Source organism: Mesoplodon mirus (assembly GCF_964341445.2).
Source record: "Mesoplodon mirus genome assembly, chromosome: 2".
NCBI lineage: Eukaryota > Metazoa > Chordata > Mammalia > Artiodactyla > Ziphiidae > Mesoplodon > Mesoplodon mirus.
Genome location: NC_138977.1, coordinates 58,630,269 through 58,651,954, shown reverse-complemented (window position 1 = coordinate 58,651,954; position 21,686 = coordinate 58,630,269). Strand labels below are relative to the sequence as shown.

Here is a 21,686-nt window from a genome sequence, read left to right as displayed (position 1 = left end):
CCTCCAGTTCATGCATTAACAAGTGCACCAGCCTGGAAGCCAGGCCTCCCCACTCCTTGGTCAGTGCCACGTTCGTCATGTTGGATCACACTCCCAGGAAGCTGGTGGTTGTGTCAGTCCCAGCTCTGCTTCCTGCTGGCTGAGGGACCGCTCAGCCTCACTTTCCTCATCTGCAAAATGAGAAGCAGGACAAGAAAACGAGGGGTAAGAGTGGGAGAGATTGTTCAGGCAAGGATTGCTCTCCTCCTTGGCACTTTACCCCAACTACTGATGTGCAGGACTGGCTGGTGGCAACATTGCAAAGAAGCCATCTGGCAGTTAAGTGCAGGAGTTCTGGACTGAGCCCACCTGGGTTCAAACCCCAGCTCTGCTGCCTACTACGTGACCTTGCGTAAGGATTAAATGAGATAATGCACATTAAGTGCTTAACACAGTGTCTGCCCCAATAGATGCTCAAAACAATACTTTTTTATTTTTATTTTTATTTTTTTTTGCGGTACACGGGCCTCTCACTGTTGTGGCCCCTCCCACTGCGGAGCACAGGCTCCGGACGTGCAGGCTCAGCGGCCATGGCTCACGGGCCCAGGCGCTCCGCGGTATGTGGGATCCTCCCGGACCGGGGCACGAACCCGCGTCCCCTGCATCGGCAGGTGGACTCCCAACTGCTGCGCCACCAGGGAAGCCCCAAAACAGTACTTTTAAATTTGAACTTTAATCCTCCAATATCCACAGTATGCACCCTCCCCTCACTGCCAGCTCCTTTGCTTGCATGATTCTATACCCTCCAGATGCCTAGCTCCTACTTGGCTCCCTTCCCAAGTTGGATGTTTATCCCTTAGTTGATAGGGAGGCACGGAAGGTGGTTGGACAGGGAATGCACCTGTTCAACAGGAGAGGATCTGAGCACGTGAGGGGCTGTGCAATAGGCCGTGGGTGAGATGAGGAGGCCTGACCCTCCCGGCTGCAGGTCTAGGAAAGGGTACGCAAACCCAAGAGGTTGGATGAATATACACAGCTGTTGATGGATTGAGGGAAGGGGCTGGAGGGACGAGGAGCAAATAAAGATGATCCCACTGGTTCTTGCCTTGGTAACTGGGAGCAGGTGGGAATCATCCCTGAAATGGGGAAGAGAAGTTCAGAAGGGAAAGGGAAGAGTTTCTTGGAACAAAGGTTTGAGGTTTCTGGAACTCAACCCATGGAACCCACCCCAGCTCCCTGGGCTGGGGAGAAATCTGAGGATCATCAGCCTCTGGGGTGGCAATGGAAGCCACAGGAGAGGATAAGTTGACTCCAAGGCCAGTGAATGCAGACAGAACAGAAGCTTGATGGTGGAAATAAAACACTCCTGGTAACTGGAGGTCTTGCCCCTTGAGAATGACCTTCATAAGGTTCTTATATGTGGCATAAGATAGAGGTATATCAGTGAAATAAAACTGAGGACCCAGAAATAAATGCATGCTTTTTTTTTTTGGCCATGCTCTGCGGCATGCAGGATCTTAGTTCCCTGATCTGGATTGAACCCACACCCTCGTCAGTGGAAGCCCAGAGTCCTAACCACAGGACTGTGAGGGAATTCCCTAAGCACATGCTTTTATAGCCAATTGACTTTCAACAAGTGTGCCAAGACCATTCAGTGGGGAAAAATTAGTCTTTTCAACAAATGGTCTGGGAATACATACTTGCCATACATACAGGAAAAAAAATGAAGTTGGACCTTCACTTCACATCATATATAAAATTAACTCAAAATGGATCAAAGGATGTTAACTAAACTTACTGTGGTAATCATTTCACAACATAGGTAAGTCAAATCATGCTGTACATACACCTTAAACTTACAAGATATGTCAACTATTTCTCAATAAAATTGAAAGGAAAAAATAATAGCAAGCAGGAATTCTATGTATTCCACCATTACAACTTCACTCAGACTGTACTCTGTATGCTTTAGGAGTAGATTTTCCATATCCATACTGATATCTTCTCATGATAATGTTTATCATTGACAGCAGTTGTGTTTTTCTTTCTAATATTGGAGATATTTTCTTAGGATATTTAAAAAAATTAACTTATCACCTGAAAAAAAAGTGGATCAAAGACCTAAAGCTAAAATCTAATATTACAAAACTCATAGAAGAAAATATAGGTATAAATCCTCATGGATTAGGCAATCCTGCCTTGTGTTAGGCTATTGTTTCTTAGATTTGGCACCAAAAACATAAGCAACAAAAGAAAAAAATAAATAAACTGAAATTTATCAAAATTAAAAACTTTTGTGCTTCAAAGAACACTATCAAGAAAGTGAAAAAGACAACCCACAGAGCAGGGGTAAATTTTTGCAAATCATGTATCTGAAAAGGGTCTAGTATCCAGAATATATAAAAGAAATTTACAACTCAACAATAAGACAAATAACTCAATTTTTAAATGGGCAAAGTATCTGAATAGACATTACTCCACAGAAGATATACAAAGTGACCAATAAACACATGAAAAGATGTGCAACATCATTAGTCCTTAGGGAAATGCAAATCAGAACCACGAGATGCCACTTCCCATGTGCAGATGGCAATTTCTCACAAAGTTAAACGTAGAGTCACCATGTGACCCAGCAATTCCACTCCTAGGTATATACCTCAAAGAAATGAAAACGTATGTCCACGTAAAAACTTGTGTATGAAGACTCATAGCCCCGTTGTGCATAATAGTCAAAAAGTGGAAACAACCCATCACCTGATAACTGGTAAACAAAATGTGGCATAACTATACAATGGAATATTATTCAGAGATGAAAAGAATAGAGCACTGATAAATGCTACAACATGGATAAATTTTGAAAGCCTTATGCTAAGTGAAGGCATCCAGACACACAAGGCCACATATATATATCATATGATTCCATGTATATGAAATTTCCAGAATAGGCAAACCCATAGAGAGAGAAAGTGGATTAGTTGCTGGATATGGGCTTCTTCTGTGGGTAAGGAAAATGTTCTGGAACTGACAGTGGTAATGGTTGCACTCCATTATGCATGTACTTAATGCCACTAAATTTTACACTTTAAAAGGGTGACTTTTATGGTACACAAATCTTAATTTTAAAAAGGAAAAGCATTTATGTTTAGGTATGGGCTTATTCCGATTTTTTATTTCTTTCCATGTTAGTTTTGGTAAGCTATGGTTTTAAGAAAATATTGATTTTACCTAAATTGTCAAATTTATTGGCATGAAATTGTTCATAATATCTTATGATCTTTTTAATGTTTGTAGGCTCTGTACTGATAATCACCTTTTTCATTCCTGATCTTTTCAATTTGTGCCTTCTCTCTCTTTTTCTATATGTCTTGCTAAAGGTTAACAAGTTTTATTTGTCATTTAAAAAAACAACTATGGGGCTTCCCTGGTGGCGCAGTGGTTGAGAGTCCACCTGCCGATGCAGGGGACATGGGTTCGTGCCCCGGTCAGGGAGGATCCCACATGCTGCGGAGCGGCTGGGCCCGTGAGCCATGGCTGCTGAGCCTACGCGTCCAGAGCCTGTGCTCCGCAACGGGAGAGGCCACAACAGTGAGAGGCCCACGTACCGCAAAAAAAAAAAACAAAACAACTATGGCTATTGATTTTTCTTTATGGTATATCTGCTTTCTGTTTCATTAATTTCTTCTCTTTATTATTTCCTTCCTACACTGTTTGGATTTAATCTGTTTCCCTTTTTTGCATCTTGAGATAGATACTTTAATTATTGATAGTAAATCTTTCTCCTTTTCTAATATATGCATTTATGACTATAAATTTCCCTCAAAGCTTGACTTTCGTCACATCCCACATATTTTAGCATGTTATATTTTTATTATCATCCAGTTCAAAGTATTTTCTAATTTATTCTTTGTCTTAGGATCATATTGAAATATACTGGCTGATTTCCAAACATCTTGAGATTTTCTTTTGTTTTTTGTTCTTGTTATTGATTTCTAGCTCAATCCATTAGATAACAGAGCATTCTCTGTAAACTTTCAATCCATTGAAATTGATTCCACTTTTGAGACTTATTTTATGGCCCAATAGATAAACAATTTAGAGAAATGTTCAATGTGCCCTTAAAAGAAGATGTATTTCTTAGGTACCTGGGTGCAGTGTTCTATGTACGTTAATTGGGTCAAGCTTACCAACCGCATTGTTCAAATCTTTTATATCTTTACTGATTTTATTGCTGTCTACTTATTTAATCAGTTACAGAGAGAAGTAAATTAAAGTCTTTCATTATGATTGTGTATTTACTCTGTTCCACTGCTTGAATTTTCTTCCTTAGGTTCTCTTTTATATACAGGCTGGATCTTCTCTTCCATACCTATCATTTTCTCTCATATCTTTTCTCCCCCCATTCTCCAGTTTATTTTTATTTCTTTTTCATCTTCTATTTCTCTTATGATATTATTTGTGTTACTTATTCACTCTGGTATTCACTCTAGTTTTCATTTCTGAGATGGTTTTTCTTTTTAGAAAAGAAAAATAGTTTCTCCTTACTAAATTCTACGTGAACTCTTTTCAAGTCTTCCTTTTGTCCAATTATCTCATTTATGAATTTTTATGATCCTGTGTTATGCTTTAATTTCACACCTTCAGTCATTTTTTTAAAAAATTCTTTTAGCTCATTTTGAAATATTAAAGTAAAAATGTCATTTGTTTTGTAGGCATGCCTTTCTAGAGAACCTCATTGTCTGATGACCTGTTTATGCTCATTAGTCCCTTTTCTTATTAGAACCCTGAGTGGGGCTGGGTTCCTTCCCTCAACTCTTTTCTGTTGCCCGTGTTTAAGTGAGGTAGGTTTCCCTGTACTCCTGAATGGGAAGAATGGGCAGATTTCTTGGCCAAGATTCATGACTCTAGGGCTCCCCCTTCTGTTGTACTGGAAAATGGCTTTAAAATGTGGCTTCGGAGGAGTTTGAGAACTGCTTCCTGTTACACTCCCCTACTTTTATCTGGATCTTCTCTTTACTTGGTTCCTCACTGTCCTGTTTGGTTTGGATTCCACTCCCAGCCATTTCTCCTCAGTGTAGGGATTTGTCCTAAAAGGGATATTTGGCTGGCAAGTTTCAACGTTTCATGGGGAGATTTCACACGCTATTGGGAGGATTAATTTACATCATAATTTTAAAGCACTTCTCAAGGTGCCTGGCAGATAGTGTTAAATATGGGATATTTATAATAATTATAATCATTAATACCTATGCATTTTTCCTACATACTAGTCCTACTCATAAACACAAGCTATTTCCTTGATGTGAGTATCTCTTTCCTGCCTCCATGTCATTGCTCCTGCTATTCCACCCCCTGAAAACCATGTCTGCCACCTACCAATGCACCATGTCTGCCACCACGTCTGCCACCTACCAATCCATCAAGAGCGTCTGAGTCTTGTGACAACAGTGGGTTAACTGAACCTAAAACCACTACTCTGGACCACTGAAGCTCCTCATTTCTAAGCCATATATCCCAAACCCCCTTTAAAATTTTATGCCAATGACCTACCTTTTATTTAGATCTTTTACTCTGTGCTAAGCCCTGTACATACATTACCTTTTAATCTCCACAGCAATACTTTGAGTTATAGGCATATTTGGATAGGTACAATTATTGGCCTTATTTTACATATGAGGACACTGAGGCTTAAAGAGATTAGATACTTATCCAAGGTTGATTGTTAGTTGGGATACAGCAGTGATTTTGACCAGGCAGTCTGGCTCCCAAGACTATAAACTCAACCACGGTGTTAAAACTTCTCCGGACTGTAGTCCCCATTAAAGATAGAATCCTATCTTGTGTGGCTCTGTAATCATCAGCACCTAGCATATAGTAGGTGGTCAGTAAAGACTTCATCAGTGAGTTACAATAGATGAATGTGCACAGTACTTTGTGCTGGTCAAATGCATAAGGCTTCAGGGTTTTAAGACAAAACTTTTCTAGCTGAAAGGCACATGGAAAAGTCTCCGACACTGCTCAATTTCTTCCAAAGAGCCATTAGTCGGACTCTTACTCAGAACTTCTTTTTTTTTCCATTCAGCTTTAAGCTCAGTGAGACGTTTATATTTTCACAAGCCCTTGGCCACTAGTAACCCATTACAAAACTCCCGGACATGGCCAAGCATGGCCCTCAAGACATTCACAAAACCCACAGCAATTTTCTAAACTCTATAATCTGAGGCCACCACTCTCACAGAGAAATCCCAGACCTACTGTTCTTTAATAGAAATGTCAGAAAATTAGGAGCTCACTGATCAGTTAGAAATCCAATTTTTCCAGACATTGGACTTTCACTTGGATGTGGACTTACTAGGCAGCTGTATGTGAACTGGGCTTCTGAGAAAGAACCAGCCTTGAGCCAGAAAACCTGGGTTTGGTCCCTGCTCTGTCACTTGTTGGCTGTGTAATGCTGGGCAAGTACTTCTTGCTGGGTCTCAGTCTTTCATTAAATAAAATAATTAGGAATAACAACATTCTGCTTATGTCACAACATTGTTAGGAGTACATTCAATAATGTATGTGACAGTCTTTGTAAACTGTAAAGTCCATGCTATACAAAATCAAAAGAGTGAGCCATGGGAGCCAGCTGGGAAGGCTGGGCTGCCATGTTTAAACAGCCATGAAGGGACCATTGAAGCAAATGAGTGAGCCAAGAAGGCACCTAGTGAAAAGTGAAGAACGGAGCAGAGAAAGAAGAGGAGATGAAAGACTGCAGAGTCTGAAAGAGAAATACAGAAAGGACAGGAGAGAGGGAGGAGCCTGATGTCTTTGTAGTTCCAGCATTCTGAAAGATCCCCACAGTAATATATCCTTACAGCAACCCTCATTATCTCTATTGATTAAAAAAAAAAGCAGGAGATTCTACTTCTACTACTCATTTCTATGATATACACATTAGCATTCTAGATTCCTGTTTTATTAATAGAGACTTCTCAGTAGATATTAATGTGGTGGGGTGAACCTCAAAGCAAGGGTGTTACCAATGCCCTCTCAGTGCTGTCCAAGTTGGGTTGATTTCACATGAAAATGTCAGCATCCACCATGCTTAGATCTCTTTGTTAAAACAGGAAAAAGTTTCCATTAATTTAATGGTGTATGAATTCGCTGGTGGTTGCTATACTTATCAGAGGCTTTTGAATCTTTTGGAATAAAATAGAAAAAATAGAATAAAATAATCTAGCACATAGTAGGTGCTATTTTATTTGAATAGTAGGAATATTTGAATAAATATGAATAAAACATTTATTGAATGAATAATATTTGTGAGATCAAATACTATAGAATAATTATCCTTAAAATCTCCCCTGCTGCAAAACACCTAGAAAGGTCAAATTAAATATAGTGACATGTATCAGAAAATGTAGATGAGATTTAAAATAAGTAAGAGAAATCCCAAGGAGCCAAAACCAAAGAAGTAATAACTATGGAGAAAAGCAGGCAGACCAGCCATGGATGCCCTGAGGGCATGTGCCTATCCAGGAAAACCAGAGCCCAAGTTATAATGACCAGAGGAGTAAAAGGCAATCATGTCTTAGGGATGAGGGTGGGGTAGGGGAAATGAAGCTGAGATCATCCCACATAAAACCTAAATAAATGCTCAAAGGGCTAATAATGTCAATGAAAGGTGAGACTAAAAAGAGAAAGTATTTACTGGAAAAGGGAGTCAAGAAAGATACTTGTTTGTCTCACTCTCAAATCTGAGTGGAAGGACAAAATCTCTCCTAAAACATCATAACCACAGACCTACCCCTGCCCCTTCATTTGAGTTTCAAATTTACACCACATGTATGGGTTAGAATATGCCAAGCCAAAAAATTAATACAAATAGATGGGTTGGTAAAACTGGGAGGTGCCTCATAAAACCAAAGCAAACCTACTTTGGAGGAATTTCTCAACCCAGGCTTTGTGGGATTCCCACAGATAAAGACAATCAAGCATGAGCTCACAATCTAAACTTACAAGCAAAATGCTCAAGGATACAAGCCACTATGAGGGGAGAGTCAGCTGATATAACAACATAAAGGATTTGATACACTAAGGGTTACAGGTACTGGCATGACTAGACATAAAGTTTTAAATGAGTATGTTTGAATGTTTTTAAACGTTTTTAAAGGAATAGAAAACATAATCACAAAAGTTGGAACAGAATGAAACAGAGAGTTTATAAGTAAATAATAAATCACTGAAAGTAAAAATGAACTAAACAAAAATGTGGAAGTTTGACCACATACTATGTAGATAAGGCTAAGGAAAACAGGTCCACTCATGCATTGCTGTAGGAGTGAAAACCAATGCCAGCCCTATGGAGGGTATATATATGTATATATATACATATGTATGTATATATATACTCTGTATGTGTATGTGTAACATATGTATATATATATATGTATATGTGTATGCATGTGTGCATGTATACATGTAGTTTATAACAAAATTGAACATATATAAGGTTCTGACCCAGCAATTCAACCTCCGGAAATTTATACACAGATACACTTGCACATATCCAAAATAAGATATGTACAAGGTTATTCACTGCAGCATTGTTTGTAAGAGAAAAAGACTGTAAACAACTCAAATGTCCATCAATAGGAGGCTGGCCAAATAAGTCATTGTTCATCCATATAATAAAATACTATGCAAGTGTTTAAAAATAAAAGAATGAGGAAACTATGTGCTGATATGTAAATATCTCCAAACTATACTATTTAATAACAAAATCAAAGTACAAAGCAAGATGTATAACATGCTTCCTTTTGTGTGAGAAAGGGAGAAAATAAGAAAACATTTCTACTAGTATTTGCTTGTATCAGTGTGAAAAAATTCTGAGAAGACACCAAAGAAACTAAAAAAAAAAAGAAAAGAAAAGAAAAGGAAAAAAGTGGCACCTGTGGAGGTAAGTTAGAGCGGGGGCAGGTGGGTAAAGGAGCAGGAAGGAGTTTAATCACCATATATCTTTTTATATTGTTTTGATTTTTGCATCTTGGTAAATGTATTACCTAATTTAAAAACTCAATGGATGGATTAAATAGCACATTAGACAAAGCTAAAGCAAGAATCAGTGAACTGAAACAAAGAACTAGAGAAAAATAATGAGAACACAGTACAGAGAGACAAAAAGTAGACAAGAAAGAGTATAACAGACCAAGAAGAGAGAGTGAGAAGGCCTATTATATTGCTAATTGCAAAAGTCAAAAATAGAGAGAATGGAGGCTTCCCTGGTGGTGCAGTGGTTGAGAGTCCGCCTGCCAATGCAGGGGACACGGGTTCGTGCCCCAGTCCGGGAAGATCCCACATGCCGCAGAGCGGCTGGGCCCGTGAGCCATGGCCGCTGAGCCTGCGCGTCCGGAGCCTGTGCTCCGCAACGGGAGAGGTCACAACAGTGAGAGGCCCGCATACTGTAAAAAAAAAAAAAAAAAAAATAGAGAGAATGAGAGAGATGGAATATATGAAGGGATAACGGCCAAGATGTTTTCATCATTTTCCAGAATGATGAAAGATGTGAATCCTCAGATGCAGGAAGAACAAATCCCAAACAAGATAAATTAAAAGCAATTCATATCTGGATACATAACTTTGTTGTACAAGTTCAGAAAATAAAAAATGAAAAGATCTTAATAACAGTGCCTCCCCCAACCCCAAAACACAAATTCTCTATAAAAGTAATGACAATTAAACAACAGCAACAATGGAAGCCAGAAACAGTGAAGTAACTTCAAAGTGTTGAGAGATGTCAACCAGCAATAACTTCAAAGTGTCAGTCAGCTGAAATTATGATTCCAAAACAAGAGTGCAACAAAGATGTTTCAGGCAAACAGAAACTGAGAGTGTGTGCCACCAGACACACCCACTGACACCCTTCTAATGCATGCACTTTAAGAAAAAGAATTATCCCCAAAGGAAGCCCAGAGAATAATGAGAAAAGAAATTGGTAAATGTGTAGGTAAATATAAACAAATGTTGACTGTATCAAGTAATAGTACCAATGACTAATTTAGTAGAGGAAAAGTAAGCTAGGACTAAAATACCAGAAAAAATAACCCTCAGAAAGAGAAAGGGTGATTTTAGATAACAGCATACTAAGTATCCCTGGAAAGGAGAATAACAATAAAGAATGTTAGATCTTGAGAAGAATGCATGTTAGCATTTTTATGGGTAACCACTAAAGAATCAGAAAGATTCTAAGATCTAAGCCATGAGAGGGAAAAGAATGTACTTTTTTAAAAGTTTAGTCAATCTATCACAAAAGAAGGCAGGAAAGGAGAGCAGAAGGGGAAGCAAAGAAGAAGCAGGACAATGAAAAAACATAACACATGATGGCAGAAATAAACTCTAACAGAACAATAATCACAATAAATGTAAATGGACTTAATGCAGTTGTATAGTTACTCAGATTGGATGACAAAACAAAATCTAATTATGTTTAACAGAGACCCACTTAAAACATAAGAACACAAGGAGTTTGAAAGTAAGATAGATCCCCACAGTGAGTACTAATCAAAAGAAAGTTGGTACAGTTAAAAATGATTAAGATAGTAAATTTTATGTTATGTGTAATCTACCACAGTCTAAAATAGCAATAGTAAGAAAAAGTTGGGATAGCTCTATTAATATGAGACAAAATTGACACTGTGGCTAAAAACATTACTTGGAATTAAAAGGGTCACTACACAAAGAGTTCAATTCACCAAGAAGGCAAAATGATACTACACTTGTTTCATAAAACAGCCTCAAAACCTAAAGCAAAAGTTGACAGAACTCTAGCTGCAGGGAGAAATCTACAGATGTTGAATGTCTTCACAGTGGGAGATTTTAATGATTCTCTCAGTAATTAGTATATCGACAAACCATAGATTTGAACATAGAACCCTGCAACCAAAAACTAGCAAATAGATATTCTTCTCAAATACATAGGAACATTTACAAAAACTTAACATTTAGTAGACCACAGAGAAAATTTCAACAACCATCAAAGAATGGCTGTCATATAGGCAACATGTTCTGACTACAATGCAACTATGTTAGAAATCAATAACCAAAAGATTGCATTTAAAACTCCATTTTCGGACTTCCCTGGTGGCGCAGTGGTTAAGAATCCGCCTGCCAATGCAGGGGACACAGGTTCGAGCCCTGGTCTGGGATGATCCCACACGCCGCAGAGCAACTAAGCCCGTGCGCTACAACTACTGAAGCCTGTGCGCCTGGAGCCCATGCTCTGCAACAAGAGAAGCCACCACAATGAGAAGCCCACGCACTGCAACGAAGAGTAGCCCCTGCTCACAGCAACTAGAAAGCCCGCGTGCACCAACAAAGACCCAACACAGCCAAAAATTAAATAAATAAATAAAACTCCATTTTCTTCAAAATGTAAAAAGCACACATAAAAAAATAACTAAAGGGCTTCCCTGGTGGCGCAGTGGTTGAGAGTCCGCCTGCCGATGCAGGGGACACGGGTTCGTGTCCCGGTCCAGGAAGATCCCACATGCCGTGGAGCGGCTGGGCCCGTGAGCCACGGCCACTGAGCCTGCACGTCCGGAGCCTGTGCTCTGCAACGGGAGAGGCCACAACACTGAGAGGCCCGCGTACTGCAAAAAATAAAAATAAAAAAAAATAACTCACAGGTCAAAGAAAAATCATAAGAAAATTTAGAAAATATGAAGAAACTAGGCAATAATGAAAATACTTCGTACCAAAACTTTAGAGATGCAGTTAGAAAGATTGTTAGAGAAATGGAGAAGCTTAAATGCTTACATTAAAAAAGAAGAAAGTCTAATCCAGTAATTCCACTTCTGGGTATTTGTCCAAAGAAAACAAAAACACTAACTTGAAAAGGTATCTGCACCCCCATGTTCACTGCAGCATTATTTACAAGAGCTAAGATACAGAAACAACCTAAGTGTCCACTGATGTATGAATGGATAAAGAAAATTAAGAAAATCATAGATAGATGATAGATAGATATACAGACATGTATATATTTATAATTATTATTCAGCCATAAAGAAGAAGGAAATTTTGCCATTTGCAACAGCATGGATGGACCTTAAGGATGTTATGGTAAGCGAAATAAGTCAGACAGAGAAAGACAAATACCATATGATCTTATTTATATATGGACTCTTCTCTTTAAAAGCCAAACTCATAAATACAGAGAACAAATTGGCAGGGGTTGGGGGGTCAGTGAGATGGGTGAAGGAGGCCAAAAGGTACAAACTTCCAGCCACAAATAAGTCATGGGGATGTAATCTACAGCATGGTGACTACACTTAATCATACTGTATTGCATATTTGGAAGCTGTTAAGAGAATAGATCTTTAAAGTTCTCACCACAAGTAAAAAAAAAGATTTTGTAACTAAGTAAGGTGATGGATGTTAACTAGACTTTTTGTAGTAATCATTTCACAATATATACAAACATCAAGTTGTTATGTTGTACACCAGAAACTAATAATAATGTTATACGTCAGTTATACGTCAGTTCAAAAAAGAAGAGTGAAAGTTAATGAACTAAGGATTCATCTCAAGACATTAGAAAAAGAACAATAGAAGCCCAAAGAATACAGGAAAAAGGAAGGAAATAAAAATATGAGAATAAATGAACAAAATGGAAAATAATGATACAATAGAGAGGATGAATAAAGCCAAGAGCAGATTCTTTGAGAAAAGTAATGAAAATACATAAAAATCTTTAACAAGAATGATCTGGAAAAAAGAGAAAAACCATAATAAAAATTATAATCTAAAAAAGGGGTATCACTACTGATTAAGAAAAAAAAAACTTTTAAGAGAAAGAGAGAGACTATTATAAATAACTTCATGCCCACAAGTGTGAAATTTTACAGACAAGAAGGTTTCCTAGAAAAATGAAACTTGCCAAAACCGATACCAGAAAAAAAGCTGGAGAACCTGAACAGAGCTATTGAAGACATGGACCCTGCAGTTACAAATCTACCCAACTACAAAAACTGAGCCTTCTACAAACTCTGCCATAGCATGGAGAAAGTGGAAAAACTCTTCAACTTATTTCATGAGACTGAAGGTGATAACTCGAGAATAACTATGGATAACTCATTTGAGGGGTGAGGAAGAATCCCAAAGTTTCACAAATCTGTAAAGAAAAGGGAACAAAGAATGATCACAGGATGAAGGGAACAACGCCTGGGACTGCATTTTGGATCTCTAAAATATGCACAGTAAGTACAATCTAAACACTGGATTTGTTAAAGGACCTCCTTCCTTTCATTACAGTTCATGTTTGCAGTAGGTATAGTTTGTATAGGTAGATGTCCTCAGGATCAGTATCTTTCTCATGCGTTCTGTGTAGAGTATCCATGGAGCTTTTCTGTCAAGAGTAAACATTTTGTAACCTCAAAAATATATATATCAAAACTATATCCACGTGCATAAGAATGAAGGTGGACCCCTTTCCATACACAATATAAACACCAAGTAGATCACAGGCCTAAATGTAAGAGCTATCTATAAGACTCTTAGAAGAAAACATAGGGTTTTTCATGACCTTGGGTTAAGCAAAGACTTTTAGATATGACACTAAGAGTATAACCAACAAAAGAAAAAAATAGATAAATTGGGCTTCATCAAAATTAACATCATTCATGCTTCGAAGGACACCATCAAGTGAGTGAAAAAACAACTCAGAGAATAGAAGAAAACATTTGCAAATCATATACCTGATAAGGGTCTAGAATCTGAAATAAAGAACTATTATAAATCAATAATAAGAAGACAAAAAACCCAATTCAAAAATGGGCAAAGGACTCGAATAGACATTGCTCCAAAAAAGATATACAAGTGACCAATAAGCAAATGAAAAGATGCACAACATCATTAGCCATTGGGGAATCAAATCAAAACCACAATGAGGAGCTTCCCTGGTGGCGCAGTGGTTGAGAGTCCGCCTGCCAATGCAGGGGACACAGGTTCGTGCCCCAGTCCAGGAAGATCTCACATGCCGCGGAGTGGCTAGGCCCATAAGCCATGGCTGCTGAGCGTGCACATCCGGAGCCTGTGCTCCGCAACGGGAGAGGCCACAACAGTGAGAGGCCCGCGTACTGCAAAAAAAAAAACAAAAAAAAAAACCCCACAATGAGACAACACCTCACACACGTAAGAATGGCTATAATCAAAAAGTCAGATAATAACAAAGATGCGGAGAAGTTGGAACCCTCATACACTGCTGGTGGGAATGTAAAACAATGCAGCCACGTAGGAAAACAGTTCCTAAAGAGTTACTGTAGACCCACCAATTCCAATCCTACATATAGATCCAAGAGAAATGAAAACATATGTACACACAAAGAATTTGTACACAAATGTTCATAGCAGCATCATTCACAATAGCCAGAAAGTGAAAACAGCCAAAATGTCCATCAACTGATAAATGGATAAACAAATGTGGTATGTCCATACAATGGAATATTATTCAGCCATAGAAGGAATGCAGTATTGATACATACTACAGCTTGGATGAACGTTGACAATATTATGTTACATGGAATAAGCCAGATACAAAAAGTCACATCTTGTATGATTCAGTTAACAGGAAAATCCATAGAGACAGAAAGTAGATTGGCGTCAGGGGAAGGAGGAGTGACTGCTAACGGGTACACGGTTTCTTTGGGGGAGTGATGAAAACGTTCTAAAATTGATTGTGGTGATGGTTGCACAACTCTGCGAATATACTAAAACCCACTGAACTGTACACTTTAAGTGGGTGAATTGTATGGTATGTGAATTATATTTCAACAAAGTTGTTAATAATAAACCATATGGATGGTGTCTGAAAATTGCATCTTACGTCTCTGTGGAAAAACTGTGATTAAAACACATTTCAAGTGCTAAGTTTCAGTCGGAGAGGACAGCTGTCATCAGCTACACAGGCCAAAATCAGTAGTTGTAAACTTCAACGTCATCACTGCCCTTTCATGGACCACCCCCCAACAGCATCTCTTGGACATTCGCCACTTCATACGCCGAATGAAAACTACTAAATGCACATTTCAGCATTAGGATCCTTAGAAATCCCGAAGTCCTCACGTTGATTTTATAGATGAGGAAACGAACCTAGAAAGGGGTTAAAACTCTACTGCCAAGAGTCACAAAGCAAGTTTGCATCGAAGCTGGGATTAGAACCTGTCCCCCCTACCTCACCTTTCTCTTCCTACAGATTTTCTGCGGGGTTCCACGCCCCTCAAACTGGTCTTCTGAGCATGGTCAAAACCAAACTCCTCACAGCCTGGATATCTGCCTTAGGCCACAGGCGGGAGCTAGAAGGGGTTCAGGAGGTCGCAAATTCTAGGAGAGGGAGGGGGACATTGTGGGGAGGAGATGGGGCTGGGTTTCGAGAAGACAGTTTAAACCCCAGTTCCCGTAAGAGCAGGGGACACAGTAGGGGACATGAACTCAAGGGATGAGACATCGATGGTGTCACATGTGGTCTGGGGCCTGTGGCTATTTTTTCCTGTCACTAGCGCGGTTAGAGGGTGAACTCACAAGAATGGTTCCCCACTTACCCAGCTATCTCCACCTCAGACCAGTATGACTTTGCCCCCCAGAAGTTGCCCTGTGAGTCACTCCACCCGTGGAAAACTCATGTAAGACAAAGGCTGGAGAAGGCCCCAGGCCTCTGGCCTCACCCAAGCCTCTCTTCCCAGCAGTGTCGCCCAGCTGCCCGCCCACCTGCACAATGGGTGCAATCACAGACCAGGGCTAGGGAGGAGGCTGGAGACCAGCGCGGCCACTGGTCCTCCTCACAAAGTGAGGAGCAGGAGACCCTGTCCTGGGGTCTGCATTTGGGGCCCAGAACCTGGCCTGGGCTGGGGTGCAGGTGTGGGCAGGAAGTGGGCAAGCAGATGTGAACAACATTTATTTTCCCCCCACTGCCACGGGAGGAGGGAACGGTCACGTGCTTTAACACTCACAGAGGGCCAGGCACTGTTCTGAGCACTTCACACATAGAAACTCCCCAATTCTTCACAACCCATGGGGTCTGCACTAACATCATCCCTAGTTTGAGATGAGGAAACTGAGGCACAGAGAGGCTAAAGAAGCTGATCAGGCCACACAGTTAGTGCTCACCCGAGCTGGCCCAAGTCCAGGCGGATTGGCTCCCGAGCTCCTACTCTGTACTGCCTCTGACAGCCCACACATGCGATGCTGCAGGGAGAAGCAGGGAAGCTGTCCCTGCTGGCCTGTCATCAACACCAGAGCTGAATCTCGAAGCTCTCAGACCCCTGTGTTCTTGCTCCACCCACTACACCTCACCTGTTTGCCCCGGGTTCCCATGCCCCAGGCGGCTCTGCTTGGCAGATGAGCCTCTGGCCCCCTCGGCTTGCTTCCTGAGGGCTGTCAGCAGGCCGGATGAGGAGGTGAGGGCAGGGTGGGTGTTGGTGGGTGGGGGAGAGCAAAGGGGACCCATGACTAGAGCTGGGGGGCGGGGCAGGAAGCAGAAGTGATGTGAACTGTGGCCTGCGTGTTGAGCTGTGATGAGATGTGAACTGTGGCCTGGGGGGGCTGCACCACCATTTCAGGAGCCTCCCGTGGGGAGAGAGGGTGTCTCTCTCGTAGGAGCATCTCAACACAGGACTCCAGGTAGGGAGGAAGCAGGGGGTCAAGGAGGCTGGGAGCCTCTGAGTGGGGACAGAGGGGTCTGGGGAAGAGCCTGATGGAGAAGGAAATGCTGTAACCCATAAGGCAAGAGACTTGGGTCCAGACTGTGCTCTGTCACTAACTCGCTGGGCAGCCTCATCCCCACCCTGGGCTTCAGTTTTCTCTTATACGAAATGAAGAGCTTAGAGTACACAGTCTTTAAGGCCCCTTCAAAGGCTGACAGTTAAAACTGAGAAAGCTGGAAACGGGCTCCCCTGGGAAATAATATGACGAGGGTCAGGATGGAGACTGAGTTCTTTAGATTAAGGTTATGAACTATGCTGCCTAAGCAAGATGATCGGAGGGTCTTCAGCAGACTCCTCTTCTCCTATTTACCTCCCTGGGGCCTGCCATTTTGCCTAGAATTCCACCATTCAAGCCGCTCCTTTAGGTAAGGCATGGAAGGTTCCAGCTGGAATACAGGGGAAGTTCCTGCTCTCCGTAATCCTCCGGGCCTCAGACAAGCTGCTGTCCCTGGCAGGTGCCAGAGTGGAGAGGCCTCTGAGGAGCTCAGTCTGGACGGGGTAGAGAGAGGAGATTCCAGATCATAAGCAGGCCCAGTGAAGCTCCAGAGCCGCCTCAAAGTGAGGAAGAAACTTTCAGCTAAGCACTGTCCAATAGTCGGCAATAGGCAGCTTGCAGACACAGCCAGAATCCCGAGGAGCGTGGCAGGGAATACCAAAGAGGAGACAAGCATCAGGAGAGCAAACCGAACGACCCCTCCCCACACAGGATCTAGGGGCACAGGCGCATAGGCTGCTTTTATTCTAGAATTCAGGCTGACGTTCTTCCATGAGCTCAGAGAGAGGGCCCCGAAGGGGAAATGGGGAGAATGAGGGTGACGCACAACCTCATTTCTTTTCCAATTCTGTTAAGGGCTTAATGGGGGTGGGGGGAGATAATGAGAGAGGTGAGGTGAGGAAAGAAAGCATGGCTTGTTCTTGGGTCGACAATAATACCTCTCCAGAATCCAGGCTTCCCTAGAGTTCCCAGATTCCCCAGATTCCTCTCCAAATCTTCTACGGCTACTCTCCGTCCCCTCCTCTGCACGCAGAGACCCCCTCCCCACCAGCAGTAGCTGTGGTCCTGGGGACAAAACCATCCATCTGGATTCCCATTTGGCCTTAAATAGTGAAATCCTAGCAAGGGTCTCCTCCTGGCTGTGTGACCTTGGGCGAGTCCACTCCCCTCTTTGGGTCCATCTGTACAATGTAGGGGGTGGACAAGGTTTGTAAAGGCCATGCCAGCTCTGACATCCAATGACTTAGGAGATATCTCATTCCCTCCCCATCCCATAAGGCCTGATAAGCTACAGTTGGAGGAGGGGTCGGCCCTCCTCCATGCCCCTGCCCACAGATTCCGCCCTCTGTCTCCACAGCTCCATGGCCTCCCGAGCGCTCCTCCCCGGCATCCTCCTCCTGCTTCTGCCCGCCCCCGCCCCTGCCCCCTGCTATACGGCCGCACGCTCTGAGTGCCGGCGCAACCTCAGGTTCGTGCCGGGCTCCTGGCTGGCAGGGGAGGGCGTGGATGTGACCAGCCTCCGGCGCTCAGGCTCCTTCCCGGTGGACACACAGCGCTTCCTGCGGCCCGACGGCACCTGCACCCTCTGCCGCAACGCCCTGCAGCAGGGCGCCCTCCAGCGCCTGCCCCTGGCGCTCACCGACTGGCGCGCCCAGGGTTCGGGCTGCAACCGCAAAGTGCTCAAGGGTGAGGGTCGCTCCACCGAGGAGGTGGCTGGGGCGGCGGCCAACAGCATCCGTAACGACTGGCAGGTGGGGCTGGATGTGACTCCCAAGCCTAGCAGCAACGTGCGCGTGACCATGGCAGCCTCGCACTCCCGGGAAGCCAACTTCGCGGCCCAGAAGACTCACCAGGACCAGTACCGCTTCAGCCTGGACTCAGTGGAGTGTCGCTTCTACAGGTGAGCGCCGGGGTGGGGGGGAGTGGAGGGTGGACGGGACTTAGAAAAGGCGTGGGAAACTCGGGGTGGTCTGGGAGCCCTGGAATGGCAGCGTGGGGAGCTGGAGGCTGCTTCCGCCAGTAGGAGATGGCAGTCCTGGCTCTCGCGTACCCCCTTCCCTGAGGCCCTGATCTGGAAGAACCCAGGGAGAGAACAGGTGGAGGGCAAGCCAGCAAGGCTATGCTCAGAGCCCCAGGTGGTGCCAGTTTGGTCTACTGAGCACCCAACCGCCACTTCCCTGGGCATTGCTAGCTTCCTACGGGCAGGAGGCCTGGCTGGGTCCCTCCTATCCCTGGGCCTCTTTCATCCGTTCAAGCGCTCTTCATTTCTGCCTTGCCAGGCTCTCTGCTAAGAACTCAGGCTACAGGTTGAACAACAGCAGCCATGCCCTAAGCCCTCAGGGACCTAGTCACTCTAAGAAATGCATGGTCTCCATGGGACCCAGAGTCACCCACCCTGACTTCTCTCACGGCAGGCCATGTTTCCCACACAGTGAGACAGGGTGCTCCTGCCTGCGTGGCCAGAGTTGTCAGGAGCCCAGGTATACAAGGCCCAACCCAGGGGACAGACAGATAAAGGCCACAGGACTAGGTTCCAAAGCCAGAGAGATACCATCGGTGTCATACCATCACTTTTAAAATTAGAAAAGAAAAAGAAAAGAAAAAACTTTTTTTGAAAAAGAAAGACAAAAATACCTATACGAAGTACCTAGGTCACCAAGGGGCAACAGGCAGGGTGGGTTTCCCTGCTGGCTTGGCAGTTCAGAGCTTGAGCTTTGGAGCCAGGCCACCTGGGTCCAAGTCCTAGTTCTACCACTTAATGCGACCTTGGGCAATCTCACAGGAGTTATTCAGGGGAAAACACTACCCACCACTGGGCCCACCTGATGTTTTTCTCTTGCCTCAGTTTCCACCTGGTGCACACTCCCCCACTGCACCCTGAGTTCAAGAGGGCCCTCAAGACCCTGCCCCGCCACTTCAACATCTCCACTGAGCCTGACTACCGGAGGCTCATCTCCAGCTACGGCACCCACTTCATCCGGTCCATGGAGCTGGGCGGCCGCGTCTCGGCCCTCACCGCCCTGCGCACCTGCGAGCTGGCCCTGGAAGGGCTCACGGCCCAGGGGGTTGAGGACTGCCTGGCCGTCGAGGCCGAGGTCAGCATAAGAAGCCACGCCAGTGCCTCGTCGGCATTCAAGGCGTGTGAGGAGAAGAAGAAACAGCACAAGATGGGGACCTCCTTCCACCAGGCCTACCGGGAACGCTGTTCTGAGGTCGTTGGCGGCCACCACACGTCCATGCATGACCTGCTGTTCGGGAACCAGGCCGGGCCCGAGCAGTTCTCAGCCTGGGTGGCCTCGTTGCAGGACAGCCCCGGCCTGGTGGACTACACGCTAGAGCCACTCCACATGCTCCTGGACAGCCAGGACCCGCGACAGGAGGCGCTCAGGCAGGCTGTGAGCAAGTACGTGACGGACAGGGCACGCTGGAGGGACTGCAGCCGCCCATGCCCCCCGGGGCAGCGCAAGAACCCTAAGGACCCGTGCCAGTGCCTGTGCCATGGCTCGGCGACCACCAACCAGGACTGCTGTCCCAGGAAGAGGGGCCTGGCCCACCTGGAGGTCATGAACTTCCTGGCGACGGGTCTGTGGGGAGACTGGACCACTGCCACGGACGCCTACCTGAAGGTCTTCTTCGGCGGCCAGGAGCTGAGGACCGACACAGTGTGGAACAATAACCACCCCAGGTGGATGACACGGCTGGACTTCGGGGATGTGGTCCTGATCACAGGGGGCCCCCTGAGGGTGCAGGTCTGGGACACAGACTATGGCTGGGACGATGACCTTCTTGGTACCTGTGACCAGACTCCAAAGTCTGGCTTACACGAGGTGAAGTGCCACCTGAAGCACGGTCACCTGAGATTCTCCTACCATGCTAAGTGCTTGCCTCACCTGGCTGGGGGGACATGCCTGGAGTACGCCCCCCAAGGGCTTCTGGGGGAGCCTCCAGGAAACCGGAGTGGGCCAGTGTGGTGAGAGCAGTGGGCCCTGAGAGGACCAGTGTGCCAAATTGGAGGGGTCTCACGAAGGGACCCAGAGGGCCCATCTCCATATCCATTAGACAGTTGGAAAACTGAGGCTTTTTTTTTTTTCAGTGAGGTGGCTGAATTTACAGGCCGGCCCTGAGTCACCCTGTCCAAACTACCTTAGCTCTTCGATATTCTCAAGCCCCAGAAATGAGCTGGAGTTGGGCCACGCCCTACAGCCACTGCTACACAGGTCTCAGCTCAGGTCAGGAGCCAGGCAGAAGGCCTAGAGGCTGGTCCCACCAGGCTGCCTGGTGTCATTTGTACCATTCCCTTGCAGCCCCTCTTCTAGCGTGGTGAATTCTTCATCATATTAGATCTAACCCCTTTGGCCTCAGCTGCTCTGTTTGCTGTTTTCTTTGCCCACCAAGCTTTGCCTCTCAGACAAATCCAGAGCTCTCTTGACCTGTTTCACTGTGTACACAGCCTGACAGAGGACCAATAAATGTGATGTGATGGTGACCATGATGGTGTTGGTTGTGGCAGAGGAGAGGATGGAGACCAAACACAGCCTTGGAGATAAACTTCTACGTTAGCAACCCTACCCAACAGAACAGGTGGTTGACCCCAGGGGTAGGCAAATAATGCAAATAAACTATTTTTCCACTTTGGCTGGAAATGGGGGGACCCAAAATATTTTACTTTCCTCATAACTCTCTGATTCGAGTAACAGCAGCATAAACAGTGATAAATGCCAATGGGCATTCAGCTCTGAGCAGAGAAACAAGAGGGACTCGTGAGGATTCTGGTGAACCGAAGGGCACGTCTTATCCAGGGAGGGGGTGGGGGGAGGGGCAGTCTGCACCAGCCAAACATTCCCAGGAAGGAATGTGAGCCCAGTGCTGCCAGGTTTTCTAATTTCTTAAAGTAACCAGAAATCCCAGCATGACTTCTAAGCGTTGGCAATTCATTTCACTTTGTAAAAATAAACCTATATGGGCAAGCACAGTAC

At 44.1% G+C, this 21,686-nt stretch overlaps 2 protein-coding genes across 3 annotated transcripts in view; one reads left to right on the top strand and one right to left on the bottom strand.

Annotated features, from left to right (window-relative positions):
* The window catches only part of PALD1 (phosphatase domain containing paladin 1), a 140,674-nt gene continuing 118,988 nt past the window's right edge, over window positions 1-21,686 (bottom strand). Inside the window, exon 19 of one of the 2 annotated variants that reach the window (XM_082611210.1) lies at window positions 1-170. In XM_082611210.1, the coding sequence (XP_082467336.1) occupies window positions 114-170 (57 nt within the window). In that variant the 3' untranslated portion in view covers window positions 1-113. Of the gene's footprint in view, window positions 171-11,269; window positions 11,607-21,686 lie in introns of those variants that run through there. The other variant, XR_014293220.1, reaches the window with a different exon arrangement.
* Window positions 16,584-21,191, top strand: PRF1 (perforin 1). The gene is made up of 3 exons (XM_082610419.1): window positions 16,584-16,632; window positions 18,068-18,610; window positions 19,556-21,191. The coding sequence occupies exons 2-3, from the start codon at window positions 18,072-18,074 to the stop codon at window positions 20,682-20,684; spliced, it is 1,668 nt and encodes a 555-aa protein (XP_082466545.1). The 5' UTR covers window positions 16,584-16,632; window positions 18,068-18,071; the 3' UTR covers window positions 20,685-21,191.

Bases quoted from the DNA above. Each gene is read 5' to 3' on its own strand.
- PRF1 (XM_082610419.1), top strand. From the start codon at position 18,072: ATGGCCTCCCGAGCGCTCCTCCCCGGCATCCTCCTCCTGCTTCTGCCC. The intron at 18,611-19,555 runs GTGAGCGCCGGG...CTCTTGCCTCAG, and splicing joins GTGGAGTGTCGCTTCTACAG to TTTCCACCTGGTGCACACTC.